Source organism: Drosophila subobscura, chromosome U, assembly GCF_008121235.1.
Source record: "Drosophila subobscura isolate 14011-0131.10 chromosome U, UCBerk_Dsub_1.0, whole genome shotgun sequence".
Taxonomy (NCBI): Eukaryota; Metazoa; Arthropoda; class Insecta; order Diptera; family Drosophilidae; genus Drosophila; species Drosophila subobscura.
In genome coordinates this window covers 2,364,070-2,379,320 of record NC_048534.1, presented here as the reverse complement: position 1 = coordinate 2,379,320, position 15,251 = coordinate 2,364,070, and the positions used below count along the sequence as shown (strand labels likewise).

Below are 15,251 nucleotides of genomic sequence, written 5' to 3'. Positions count from 1 at the left end.
GAGAGAGCGATGCCTCCCCGTTTTCACCACTGCCAAAATATGATCATCTAAGTAGAACCACACCCCAGAAAATTAAATGAGGAGGCACGTGTGAGGCGCTTCGTACGCGTCACAACTTTTATAACCGGCACTCAGTCAGTATATCTGTACCTTAGCGTTTTTTTTTTAATTTTACATTTTTTACATTTTACATTACAAATTTAGTCTACATCTATCATCCACATACATCGCTCCACTTTTTAGCTCGCCTCCGTCCCCCAGTGACGCACACTGCATAAGGCAGAGTGGGCGAGCGAGAAGGAATGACAACAAAAAACAAGAACTTCATGAGCGGCTGTTGGACGGGTGGTAACTACTGCAAATTAATTTTTTCATTCTGGCTATAAAAATGATTTCATCTAATCCCAATGCAGTGATCTAATAGATATTGTCATTCCGTACGGAATTGCGTTTTTTTTTATCTCTTGTCTTGAAAATTGTGGATACAGATTTTTGCCCTTTTTGGTGCGAAAGGGGGCGGGGCTAAATACACTTGGATCAGTGTGATATCACAGCAATCTGGAGGCAAACATTTCGGTGGCTCTTGCGACAGACAAGATGGACAGACAGACAACGGAAACGTTTCCTTCTGTGCGTTACATTCATCCACTCTCGCGCACAAACACAATGTATCCTATTTACTCCTCGAGTACGGGGTATAACATGAAAATTAAAACCTGTGTGCGTAAGTGGATGGAGACTCAAATTAAAATGGCATTTGACGTAATTTTGGTCACATTTATCAAGTCAAGCCTGAATTCTATGCCATGGAAAAGTCAACCCCAAACTCTATAGAAAGTGTGGAGAGATAGATACCAGTAACCCCCACAAACACATCATCCCACATTAATTTGTGTGTGTATTTTGTTTTGTTAGAGTTTTGTTTTTGACATGCCTTTTCTTTGAGGTTTATTTGGAAAGCTAGCTGTGAGTGAAGCTTCCTTTGATTGGTCGCAAGTAATTCAATTAAGTACCTACTCGTTCTTTTGGGATTCAATTAACGAAGATAGAAGAAAATATATTAAACTTAATGCAATACAGGTTAATTATGCCCGGTACTCGAAAAATAAATAGGGTATATTGTATTGTTGGGGAAAAGTGGATTTATGTAACGCACAAAAGGAAACGTTCCCGATCCCATAAAGTATATACATATATATTCTTGATCAGCATCAATAGCCGAGTCGATAGAGCCATATCTGTCTGTCTTGATGAGAGACTGCACCCACCCCGTCTATCAGCTTTGCTTATATGTTTGGACGTTGATATGTCGCAAAACAAAAATAAAAGAAAACGAGAGGTAGGATAGTATAAGAGATTTAAGAAGGGGAAGGGAGTTAGTGGAGGATATAATATGATAGAAGGAAGTATAAGGCGAGCATAAGACCCTAAACGGGTAATGCAAGGCATAATTCGATCTACAAAATGGAAGGAACAAGGGAATGAAGTTTCTAGTGCGTCTAATGGGAATTGTAAAGTTTATGCGGCTCTAAAAGTCAGGTCTGTCTACTTCTCCCTTGATAAATTTGTGCATACAAATTACACCAAGCTTATTTCTACGACTAACTAAGAATGGAAGGTTTATTAGAAGTAATCTACTACATCGCCGTTTCATAGTTGCATCCCAGTTGAGGCCACGCATGGCAAAATGTCAAAAGTTTTTCTGTACTGATTCAATACGGTCCTGATGTATGTTGTACTGAGGGCACCATACACATGAGCCGTATTCTAAAATCGGACGAACAAGCGAGATGTAGAGAGTCTTCGTTATATAGGGGTCATCAAATTCCTTTGACCACCTCTTTATAAACCCAAGCACACCCATGGCTATATTTACCATGGTATAAATGTGTTCAGAAAACTTTAACTTGGGGTCTAGTTTATCACCAAGATCATCAACCAATGTAATTCTCTCAAGAGAACTATCGCAGAGGGTGAAAGGAGCCAGTAAGGGGCTGGAGCGATGAAAAGTCATGACTTTGCACTTCGAGGCATTAAGGTGTAACATATTTGCACAACAATGACTGAAAGTTATTGAGATCTGATTGCAAGCGAGAGTGAAATGAAATGTCCTCATACTGGACACAGAGCTTAACATCATCCGCATACATAAGTATTCGAGAATTTGTTAAGACAAAAGGCAGGTCATTAATAAAGTGTGTGAAAAGTGAGGGGCCTAAATAGCTACCCTATGGTACTCCAGAAGTAACCATAACAGGTAAAGATAAGGAGTTTTTGAAAAGGACCCTTTGAGACCTAGAACACAGGTTTAAATCCATCTCAGCAGATTGGGCGGAAACCCTAGAAGGTTCAAGCTTTTGAATGGTGGTTTACAGAGCCGAATGCCTTACTGAAATCAGTGTAAATAACATCCGTCTGCAAGTTACATTGGAATCCTTTATTGATTTAGGAGGTGAACTCTAACAAATTGGTGGTTGTTGATCGCCTTATAACTCTATGTTTAGCTAGAGATATAAGTGATTTGCAGAGATGTTGCAAGTGCGGAGTTAAAATTTTCTCGAACATTTTAGGAATAGCGGATAACTTGGATATACCTCTATAGATTTTTGAGTCAGACCTGCTATGTTTCTTATGGAGAGGAATTATGAAAGATTCCTTCCAGATGGGGGGAAAGCATGAAGAATAGATGGATAGAGTGAATATTTTAAGCAAGGACGCACAGTACCTTAGTACACAGCCGGGAACTCCGTCAGGGCCGGCTGAAAATACCGGCTTAACTAATCGAAGATCATGAAGCAGAAAGCCTTTAACAAAGGCTTTGACCTTGGTAAACTGTTTTGGTACACATGACCAGGGTAGCTTTCCTGTTAATAAGTTGTTTGAACTAAATTGTGCAAAAAGATCGGCGATTGCCTGATCACCGATTTACCGACGTATTTAGAAATGATAGCGAGGATGGATGTTTGGCCCTTAAACGACGCCGAATAAATGCACATGTCAATCAAAAATAAATAGAGAACACAATATATAATTTTTGTTTGACTTTTCCCCTCACAAAAATCAACATTTTTGCATTTCAAAGCATAATATTTCCCAGGCGGTACGCTAAAACCACAAAGTGTTTGGGTTGACTTTTTAGTTGCATCAATCAGTTTTTAGATAAGTAAAGTTCTTTACAACCAGATTTAAGATACTAAAGTTACATATGTGAATAAACAAACCGCTACCTCTGAAAAAAACCGTTACAAAAAAATACCAGACTTAAAAAATTCTTAAATAGATGGATAATAGATGAAAATGTGTTACGTGTGAAGTCTAATCGTTAAAATGTACACTGAAAAATATAAAGCTCTTCCAGTGGTAGACTAGTTTTAAGGAATTCTTTTGGCAACTTTCAGAAGAAAAGTTTCTCCTGTGCAATTGCAATTTTCATTTTCTGGAAATACTTATTTTTCTTTTAACCTTAAACTTAAGTTCTGATGCTTTTCATTCTTATCTTTTGACAGGATGTCCTTTGGTTGGTATCGTGCCGAGGTCATTGGCGCCATGGCCTCTGTTTTCATGATTTGGGTCATAACTGGCATACTCGTCTGGCTGGCCATTGGACGCCTCATTACGGGGGACTTTGATGTGGATGCCAGGATCATGCTGATCACATCGGGACTGGCCATATTGGTTAATGTAATGTAAGTTAATTGCTAATATATTTACATACATACATACATATGTAGATCTTCGATGTCAAAGCTCTGCCGTTTGCCGTCTGGTGCTGTCACTCCGTCTGTCTATCCGTTTGTGCGACTGTAAAGTTTTTGCCCTGTTTTCCAATTGCAATTGCCGCAATCAACTTGTCCCGTAACAGGAAGCGAGAAGGGGAGGAGGAGCTGCCCAGGGGTCATGGCAGGGCCAGCAAATGGGTCAGCACATTGCTGCAGAAATGTTTCTCCGTCGATCCGCAAGCCCTTTGCCATTGCCCATTCCCTTTTCCCCGGCCAGTTTTTGCGGCAACTTTCTCCACATTTTAGCGACAACTTTTTCCACAAGTTTAAAATTTTTCCAGCTCCTCCCATGGCTCTGCTTTCGATTTGTGCGATTTTTTTCTTCTGCGTCAACAAAAGGCCAAAGCGGCGGGCAACGACGACTACGACGAGCAGGAGTTTGCCTGGTGTTTGCCTTGGCTAGTCTCAAAGATGGTGTTTTCTCTAGACTGGGGACGGACTGTAGGGTACTCTTACTCTTACTCTTAACCCCAATGCAGACTACATTTTATAGAATGCCTGCTGAAGACTCTGTCGCTGTGCGCGATTGGATTTTATTTCAATTTGGAAAGCTAAAAAAATTAATATAGCTGACAATGTTTTCTAAACGATTTTAAACTGCAATTTCATCGGTTTACGCTTTTTGTGTTCTTTGGGTGGGAGACACAACGTGACGAGCGTCCCATCTTTCGATGGGAGGAAACTATTTTTGAATGATATGTATGGGGCAGCTTACTTTTCTAAGGAAAGAGCTGACTTTCAGAGAAGATTTCCGATCGGTTTTTACAATATTCTTTCTTAACTTTACTCTTATATTTTTGTTCTTATGAATGACACGTTTTTCTAAAGAAGTGTCTGTATATATTTCTTTAAAATATACAAGTTTTTCAAAATTTTTCCATTCTCAGAATAAATTAAATCAGTCAACAATTATATTTCTCTTCTTCACTATTTCACTTTCTGTTGACGCAAGACGATCTTCGCTTTTTAACAATCTTGTAATTTAATGAATATCGCTTTGTATATCGATGAAATATACATATTTATGTATGTAGATTCTCATATTAAAAATAAATACAATGCGTATCTAAGAGCATATTGTCTTCGTTTTTCAAATTTCCTAAACACTCCCGCTTTCTGATTGTTTTGATTCCGTCGAGTGCAGCACCTGCCAGGCAGCCCCTGTCATACCCCTTCCTCGCGGTCTCCTGCCACATTCATGCTCATTCATGTAGCTGTCGAAGCATAGTTTTTGGCGCATAAATCGCAACTTTCAATGCTGAGAGCAGCACACACCCTGACACACACATGCATATGCCCCCACGCTCTCAGTCAACTCACCTTAGCTCTCTCCCACCCCACCTCCGTTCGACCAATATTTTTGTTGTTGTGCAAAAATTTTCCAGTTGACGTTGGCATTTTCACTGTTTGCCACTTGAATTGTTTGATTACGTGAATTGATTGTGAAAAACGTGCAGCAGAAGCAACTCTATGTTCTCCGTTCTCCTTTCTCCATACTGCTTCTACTGCTGCTTTGGCTTAGATGTTGTTGGACAAAAGAAGACCAGAGGGAGTGGTGCCATGGCATGGCTAACCATCCTAAAGATTCTGCCAGAAAATTGAACTAAAGTAAAGTTTGGTGCTTCCCTCCCGATGCTCCTCGAACGGATGCCATCTTACGCTCATTCCGTGTTCGAACAACGGTATTAAATGGCCATCCATTGCACTATGGGAAATTTGATTACTTTTTGTGGCAAGAATTAATAACCTCCAAACGAAACAATATTTTTTTATTTCGTTTTTTGTTCATAATATGATGAGTTCATAATAGTGAAAGGAATAGTGAAGGTGGTTCCTTCAGTGGAAAATCGAATTTCTATTTTATTTTTAAATTGAATCAAACAAGAAATTACGGGAATATGTAAAGCAAAGCCATATTATATTAAAAAAGCCTTGCCCGGACTATTAAAAATTAAACTAGAAGATAATTGGATTTTTACATTGACTTCCTTGTATACTGCAAGCAGCTTCTTTTTCTTGAGTTGTAGAAATGTTGGACACAATAGCACAGCACGTCAGTGCAAAGATACTGAAATTTTTTCAACATTATTATATTTGTACGATTTTACACATATTTAGCCAATCTGAACATTTTCAAGTTTTCCGTAAAATTTTTTCTTTATCCGAAAAACTGTTCAAAAAATGTCTTCAAAGGGTTTTCAAGTAACTCTTATCGTTATCAAAACTTAATTACCGCTTAATTGCAGAATTTGCAAACCTTAGGCCATATTACGAAAATGTAAATATCTGCGAAGGCGCAGAAAAGCAAAAAAAAAGGACATATGTATGTATGTACATACATTTGATCAAGGATTGATAACTCTACAATATCCATAAAGTTTAATGCTTCCGTGGGCTACCAGACACGTTGAGAGCCTCTTCAAAGAAAAAATGTTCGTCACAAATATGTATGTAAGAATGTATGTAACGCACAGAAGGAAACGTTTCCGACCACATTAAGTATATATATTCTTGATCAGCTTCAATAGACGATAGAGCCATGTCTGTCCGTCCGTCTTTCCTCTTGTTTGTCGGCTAGTTCTCAGAGACTATAAGAGCTAGAGCCACCAAGACTGGCACCAGACTGCTGTATGCTCACACTGAAACCAGTGTATTTCAAAAATGAGCCCCGCCCCCTTCCGCCCCCGCAAAAGGGCGAAAACCTCCCAAATCTATAATCAATTTTGAAGCTAACAGAAAACTAAAAAGGCCATTCCGTAGGGAATGGCCATATCTATTAGATCACAAAATTGGGATCCGATTGGATCAGTATTATAGCCACAATGAAGAAATTAATTTGCAGTGGCCAAACCCACTCCGTTCCGCAGCTTATATTTGTTTTTTACACATTCTCTCATTCATACTCTGCTTCGCGCAGTTTGTGGCCTCTGCCTCTGACACGTCTCTGCTTCTGCCGCCACTCTGCCGCGTCTCTGCCGCGTCTCTGCCGCGTCTCTGCCGCGTCTATGCCGTGTTTCTGCCCTGACTCTGTAGTGCGTTGCTCTAGGGGAGGGTGGCGAGCAAAAGGAGCGTGCTGGCGTGAGTAGTATTGTTGATGTAGATGACAGATGAAAAAAAAATTTGACAAATAACCGCTAGGGTGCTGATGTAGTTCTGAGTGCCGGGTATAAAAGTTGTGATGCGTAAGAAGCGTCTCACACGTCCCTTCTCGTTTTTTTTCTATTGCAGAATTTTTTTTGTTGCAATTTTTTAAATTTTGTATTTTTTTGTAACGCTTTTGTAGAGGCAGTGCTTATATTTTTCAAACAACTTAAGTATCTTACATCTGGTTGTAAAAAACTTTTCTATAAAGCTTTTCCTGAGTTTTTAAAGTAAAAATTTCGTCAAAAAAAAACATTACAACGAGGAGGAACGTTGTGAGACGCGTCTTAAGCCGCGTCACAACTCTTATACCCGGTACTCAGTACTACATCTGCAACTTAGCGGTTATTTGTCAAATTTTACATTTTCTCTTCATCTGTCATCTACATCAACAACACTACTCACGCCAACACGCTCCTTTAGCTCGCCACCCTCCCCTAGAGACACACACTGCAGAGTCAGGGCAGAGGCAGCGGCAGAGTCGTGGCAGAGGATGAGTCAGAGACGTGTCAGGGGAAGAGGCCTCTGCCACTGCGCGAAGCAGAGTGTGAATGAGAGAATGTGTAAAAGCAACAAAAGCTGCTGGACAGGGTGGGTTTAGCCACTGCAACTTAATTTCTTCATTGTGGCCATAATAATGATCCAATCGGATCCCAATTTGGTGATCAAATAGATATGGTCATTCCCTACGGAATGGCGTTTTTAGTTTTCTTTTATCTTTAAAATTGTAGATTTGGGAGGTTTTCGCCCTTTTGCGGGGGCGGAAGAGGGCGTGGCTCATTTTTGAAATACACTTGTAACAGTGTGAGCATACAGAAGTCTGGATGCAAAATTTGGTGGCTCTAGCTTTTATGGTCTCTGAGATCCAGGCGCTCAACAAGACGGACGGACAGACGGACAGACGGACAGACGGACAGACAGACATGGCTCAATCGACTCGGCTATTGATGCTGATCAAGAATATATATACTTTATGGGGTCGGAGACGTTTCCTTCTGTGCGTTACATACAACCGTTATGTGCACAAATACAATATACCCTATTTACTCTTCGAGTACCGGGTATAAAAATCAACACTTTTGCATTTTGAAGCTTGGTATTTCCCAGACGGTACGCTAAAGCCTCAAAGTGTTTGGGTTGACTTTTTAGCTGCATCAATCAGTTTTCAGATTAACAAATTTTTTTACAAACAGATTTAAGATACGTAAGTTATGTGGAAAAAGAAGCGCTACCTCTAAAGAAAACCGTTACACAAAAATATTAAATTTTTAAGATTCTTCAAAAAAAAAAGTTCTGCCATAGAAAAGCAACCACAATTCTTTAAAAAATGTAAAGCCCTCAGTCTATCAGAAAAAGTCGCTTGGTTCCAAGCGAAAAAAAAAAGTTCGATTTGGTTGAGTAGTGTAATTTTGCTTGTTCATATCAAACAGCTGACTTTAACAGCTGTTATCTTAACAGTGGTGCGCACTGTTAATTTTTTGGGTATGTAACAATACAGACGGGTTTTGATTTTATCGACTTTTAAAAATTGAGTTTTGGCCTGAAAAAGTGGTCAAATTCCCCATAGTGCATTGAAGGGTTTTCACTTAGTTTCATTTATTTGTAGTAGAGGCTACTTCCTGTATGGTTTTATATTCTCCGGACTCTTAGTTAAATTAGAAAAATGCCGAAAATGGAACGAAAAAATACAAATACAAAAATACACGCACCTCAGCAGAACATTATCCCCACCACATTCCTAATTTTTTTTCGTCTTTTCTTGAGTTTTGAGAAATATTATGCCATTTATTGTACAACAAATGCTTAGTGTACTTACCATGTGAATATTGAGCCTCCACTACACTCCACGCTTCATCCAACAGCCAGCCAGTCAGCCACTTGAGACGGGCAGGGCTGGCCAAAAGCTTGTTAGCCTGACAGCTCAATTTTATTTTCAATTTCTTAAGACCACGCTGTGCTGGTCTCCCAGGCTGTAGCTTGCTCTCTCGAAAAGCAGCTTCCCAGGCCAAATGTGGCCATAATTTGTCAAACACACATGAAGAAAAAATAAAGAAAAACAATAAAAAGAAAAAAGCTACAGCGAGTGGTGGAAAAAAAAATAGGAAGAAATATAAACGATGATGAAGATGGGAAAGATGGGAAAGACGCGAGGGAGAGCGTTGATGGGCCACTAAATAAATTGTATTGCGCACCAGAGCTCCGAGAGGCAGAGATCCCGAGCCAGCTTGAGCTTCAGCTTCGAGGCTGCGTCTCCATCTCCAGTGTTGCAGGAGGCACTCATTCATCCTGGCTGCGTGGTCAGTGGTGTTGCTGCCTCTACTGTGGTGTCAGGGATTCGATGCGAAGCACATACGCTTTTTGACTTTGAACGTCCGATTGCCGAGGCATTACCGGGAGCCACTTTTCCTCTCTCTCCATGCCACTGCTCCTGACCTACCGCGTGTGTATGTGTGTGTTCTGGAGCGAAAAAAGATGCCAATGCGAGCGACATTCCCCCAACATAAGCGGCCAGCCAAAACCCACCAAGAGACCCCACCCCCTGCTCGCTGCCACTGCCACCAGGGCTAACTTATGGCATTGTTGTTACAACTGTATCGCTGTAATTTGTAGCGCGCAATGAAGCATTTCCCTTGATTTTGCGGCATCTTTACTCGCCTCGTTAGTGGCCAACAAACGACAGCAGACATGACAACACCAGCCATGACTCTGGGACCATGCGAACTACGGACGAGAGCTCCATAGCTGGCTCACTGGCTCACTGGCTGGTTGGCTGGATGGCTGGCAACGTGACAACGTATAGGACATACCCTGATTTAATTGACAGGAACATAAATATTAGCGAATATCTTGACAAAACTCGCCTTGGCTCTGCTTTCTTTGGGATTCTCTCAGTGTGTGTGTTTGTGTTTGGCATCTGGTCTGGTCCCTGGTTTGGTCTCGCTTGGGTATCGTATGTGACTGTTGCCAGGATTTGCCGGCTGCTCCAGGATGTCTCGGGTTGTGTCGGGAATGTGCACCAGAGCTCTGGGTTCTGGCTCACAGTCCTGGTTGGCATCCGGATGCGCAGCTCGTTAAGCTGTCGCCCCATGGACGTAGGACGAGCAGCAGAACCAAGCAAACCAAGACTCAGACTAGCACCAAAACCAAAGACATACAGGGATAACGACAAGTGGACACGTTTATTGCGCTCATCTTAACGCGCATTTTACAACCGGGTGTTTTTATTTATTTTTTTCGTGGTCTGCCTTAGACATGCCAACTACACCAACTTCCTTTAAACATACGGACGAGTAAAAGTGCAGAAAACTTAATAAAAAAACTTTTTCTCGAAATTAACTACAAGAAAGAGAAATGCAAGAGGATTCCTAGGTGGTAGACATCTTGAGGACTCTTTTGAAAATTGTCTTTTGGTGGAAAAAGTATTGTCTTTTGGGTAAATGATTAAGAAATGATGGGTGTTACGTGGATTTAACTATTATTGAAAGACGAATTTTTGAAGTTATGAGAAGAGAAGATGAGTTTCGTAGAGAATTGCCATATCTATCAGCTTGCGGAATAACGATCAGATCGGATCATTATTATAGCCATAATGACGATTTATGTTCAGTACCTGCTCTCCACCCCTTTCAGCAGCTTTGCTTATTTTTTTTTGCTCTACGTGCCCTACGGCGCGACGTGATATGTTTTTAAGACAATCAAATTGTCTTTGAGTCAACAATTGAAGTTACGTCAATTAGCCGCAAATCGACATCGTCGTCGTTGGAATGGGTTGTTTTTTGGGGGCACACCCACATCCTCACAGAGTCTTCTGCTGCTGCTATTCCGTGACTGTTCACTTTGCGCTTTATGTTTGGAGCTGCCAATGGTTTGTGCGTAATTTATGCTAGTTTATTTATTGATTCCCCGGCACACAGTGCATTGTTTTCCCCGAAAAAGCCGGCTAAGTGCAGCCGGCGGACAAGAGTGGAGCCATACATAGTCAGACAGCCGAATAGCCATACAAAACGGAGCAGCAGCAGCTAAAATCGGCACTGTCCGTTGTCCGCTGTCCGTTTTGGCATGTCGGTTGGCCCGACCATGGCCTTTTTCCTCCCAAATAGAAAACCCATAAATCTACAATGTCGGAGCATTTAAAATGAATAAAAAGTCAATGTGCCGAGCTATTAACTGCCTGATGCATGCCGTTTGAGGACGGCTTCATACGGGGTATTCCGGGTCGGGGGTGGGGAAAGTGCTGGAAGGAGGAGTTGATGGGAGTACAGTGAAGACTAGTCAACCGGTTGCCATTTTGGACAATACAATTGTATTTGCATGCGGCAATGCATCCGGACGTATGCAGCAACTGGAGCAGAACCAACCCCAGCCCCAAATGGTACTCGGATTTTGGGGGGTTTCGGTTTTTGGCACGGGCACACAGCGAAGCATGGGAATGGAGGGGGACGACTATTCGCACACAACTTCCCGTACAGAGAACAGAGGTGGTTCAGGAGTTTAATCAGAGTGAGAGAGATGTATAGGGCTCAACTCTCGATTACAGTGTGATGGAGTAATTTCTTTTTTGAAAAGAAAAACATTGTGTGTATTTCAGTGAATTCTTTACCTGAAAGCGATTATTCTATAATTTGTTAGTATCAAAACTTATTTCTTTATTTTCGCTCCTAACAGCATTAGTTTCTGGACACAGCTCTACAACGAGACAATATTATTAATTTATTTGTATTTATCAAAATAATTCAAGTGCAATAACTGAACAACATCACTGTTTGGGAATTATGCGGAATATATCTGTAAAGAAATAATTATTATTATATAATTCATATACATTCACATAATACTATTCTATTACCAAAGCTTATGTTCAAGCAAGTTATGTTCAGCTTATCAAAATAATTCAAGTGCAATAACTGAACAACATCACTGTTTGGGAATTATGCGGAATATATCTGTAAAGAAATAATTATTATTATATAATTCAAATACATTCACATAATACTATTCTATTACCAAAGCTTATGTTGATTCCTTTTTTATAGTGCAATTCTGCAATTGTCGAATATGTCACAATCTTTAAGTATTTTGATGAGAGGGTATATTTCTTTTACGCTTAAGTTAAAGTAATTTAATTTAGTATCGTAAAATATAGCTCAGAAAATACTCTAATTTCTACAAAAACATCTACAAAATCCTGTCTTCTCCCTGTTTAAATCCCTACTTTCACGCCTGTGCCGTTCTGTTCATTTTCATTTAATATATGCCTTACAATTCTGCATACTATTGGTCGCACTGTGCGTGACCTGTCTGTTTTCCCGATTGTGGTAGTGCTTTTGGTACATTAAAATTCTGAAATAAAATACGAAACAATGCAAAAGAGTTGCCCGCACACCGCCATACCACTCTCTACTACCAACAAACAAAATAAAACGAGGAGGGACGTGTGAGACGCTTCTTACGCGTCACAGCTTTTGTACCCGATACTCAGTAGAACATCTGTACCGTAGTAGTTTTCGTCAAATTTTAAATTTTTAATTTTTTCTATATATGTACATATGTCATCTACTTCTACATCTAAATAACTTCTCACGTCAACACGCTCTTTTAGCTTAGCAGTGTGAAGGCAAAATTTGGTGGCTCTAGCTCTTATAGTCTTTGAGAACTTGCCGACGCACAAGAAGGACGGACGGACAGACATACAGACAGACAGATACTCGGCAATTGATGCTAATCAAGAAATATATACTTTATGGGTGGTAAATTGCCTGGACGTTGATATTAAATGACTGCACCATCAAGTGGCCCATTCGACACCAAGCCAAAGCCTGTTACGCGCGGAACCCAGCAGAACGCAGCCCTCCTCTCGCCCAACCGACCGAGGGGCGCTGCCGCATGACGCGCGGCGCGATTAACCGAACCGGTCGCGAGCATGCAGGAAAGATAGATGTTAGGCAAGATGTTCGAGGAAAATTAGAGTTAAACACAACTAAACTAGAGCAACTATAGCTAAGCAAGCAAAAATTACCAAAATCGGAAACAAGACAAAACTAAAATGAAACTAACTACGGGAGAGGTAGGCTGATCAAGTATAAGAGATTTAAGAAGAGGAAGGTAGTTAGTTGAGGATATAATGTGGTAGAGGGAATTATAATCCGAGCACAAAACCCTAAAGGGTTCGTGTGAGGCATAATTCGATCTACATAGTGGAAGGAACAAAGGAATAAAGTTTCTAGTGGGTCTAATGGGAATCGTAAAGTTTATGCGGCTCAGCAAGTCAGGGCTGTCTACATCCCCCTTGATCAAGTTGTGCATAAAAATTACACCAAGCATTTTTCTACGACTAACTAAGGATGGAAGATTTATTAAAAGAAGTCTACTACGGTAGGATGGCAGTCTCACAGTTGCATCCCAGTTGAGGCCCCGTAGGGCAAATAATAAGAAGTTTTTCTGTACTGATTCAATACGGTCCTGATGTATGTTGTACTGAGGGCACCATACACATGAGCCGTATTCTAAAATCGGACGAACAAGCGATATGTAGAGAGTCTTCGTTATATAGGGGTCATCAAATTCCTTTGACCACCTCTTTATAAACCCAAGCACACCCATGGCTTTATTCACCATGGTAGAAATGTGTTCAGAAAACTTTAACTTGGGGTCTAGTTTAACACCTAGATCATCAACCAATGTAATTCTCTCAAGAGAACTACTGCAGAGGTTGAAAGGAGCCAGGAAGGGGCTGGAGCGATAAAAAGTCATTACAGTGCACTTCGAGGCATTAAGGAAGGGGGCGGAAGGGGGCGGGGCTCATTTTTGAAATACACTTGTAACAGTGTGAGAATACAGAAGTCTGGATGCAAAATTTGGTGGCTCTAGCGGAAACGTTTCCTTCTGTGCGTTACATACAACCGTTATTCGCACAAATACAATATACCCCATTTACTCTTCGAGTACCGGGTATAAAAAGCAGAAGCACACGACAAAACGACGCACAAAATAAAGAGATTAACTTTATATTTTTACACAAATAACAGGCATGCACTCGCGTATCAGGACAGGTTAAAGTTGTAAGGCATTCAGTATGCAAATTTAGATATTAATTTAGAAATAAACACCCACCGGTCTTTTATCCAAAATAGAAAAGAAAGTACGAAGCGCAAAACAAAAACACGTCTGGTCACTACGAAAGAGAACGAGAATATGAATGAGAATATTGCTCCAACCACAAATACAATATACCCTATTTACTCTTCGAAAAAGGAAGGAGAAGAATCCCACTTTTGGGATGGGTTTTTGTTTTGGTACTGTTGCTAACGTGGCCTAGACAGTGAGGATATGAGGCCACACAACACCACTAGCTCTTGCAACATTTTCAAGAATATTAAATATTTGTGATAACGTTTTCAATTTTTTTCTCTCTCTTCCGACCCCCAGAATGGGTGTCCAACTACAGCACGGGCACTCGCATACTCTGGGCGGCGGTCATGGCCATAGCCATGGCGCCGGCAACTCCAGCAAGACATCCAAGAAACCGAAGAAGTCAAATAAAACGGGTCGGCTTCCATCGCATATCCATGCCACATCCACGCCATGCGCCGCCTCTCCCACAGAGCGCATTGAGGGCGGTGTGGCCTTTGCTCTCGAGGATGCTGAATTGCCGGGCAGCGGGTTGCCGACCTACTCCTATCAGAATGCCAAGCTGGTAGATCCTACACTGGATTTGGAAATTGCGGCCGTGCTGGCCGAGACGGCGCCGGGTGCCCATCATCACGGCGGGTCGGTGGGTCGTGAGGCCGTCAACATGAATGTTCGTGCGGCCCTGATCCATGTGATTGGCGATGTCATCCAGAGTGTTGGTGTGTTTGTCGCAGCTCTTGTGATCTACTTTTGGCCAGAGTACTCCGTCGTTGATCCCATTTGCACGTTTGTGTTCTCCATCATTGTGCTCTTCACAACCTTTACGATCATGAAGGATGCCCTGCTGGTAAGTGGGTGGAAAAAGGGGATTAGTATTTGTGCGAAGAGAGTATACATTTTGCACTCGGCTAAACCTATTAAAATGTAACAGATAATCATTTAAACAATTTAAATTTCAAACCCTCTTTAAATGCAATTTTCAAACACAATTCTAAATGGCGAAAATCATTTTCGTGACTTGAATCATCCATCGAAAAACAAGAGAAGAAACAGCATTCGGCATGAAACGCAATAATAAAATCATTTAAAATTTCCCTCATTCATTGCATGAATTGCATGATTGCATGACTATCCATAATTGAATCCTATAATTTGATAGATATGGTTATTTGTATCAGTTTTCAAGCAGTTTGAATACCCAAA

General features: G+C 41.0%; 2 protein-coding genes across 4 annotated transcripts in view; both read left to right on the top strand.

The window, feature by feature from the left end:
* LOC117900867 (zinc transporter 2) overlaps positions 1–15,251 on the top strand; it is a 33,813-nt gene that overhangs the window by 17,683 nt on the left and 879 nt on the right. For all 3 annotated transcript variants that reach the window (XM_034811392.1, XM_034811391.1, XM_034811390.1), the window contains 2 exons: positions 3,507–3,686; positions 14,346–14,895. In XM_034811392.1, the coding sequence (XP_034667283.1) occupies positions 3,507–3,686; positions 14,346–14,895 (730 nt within the window). The remainder of the gene's footprint in view (positions 1–3,506; positions 3,687–14,345; positions 14,896–15,251) is intronic.
* On the top strand, positions 9,477–10,147 carry LOC117900869. The gene has a single exon (XM_034811393.1). It carries the CDS (start codon positions 9,635–9,637, stop codon positions 10,115–10,117), a length of 483 nt encoding a protein of 160 aa, XP_034667284.1. The 5' UTR covers positions 9,477–9,634; the 3' UTR covers positions 10,118–10,147.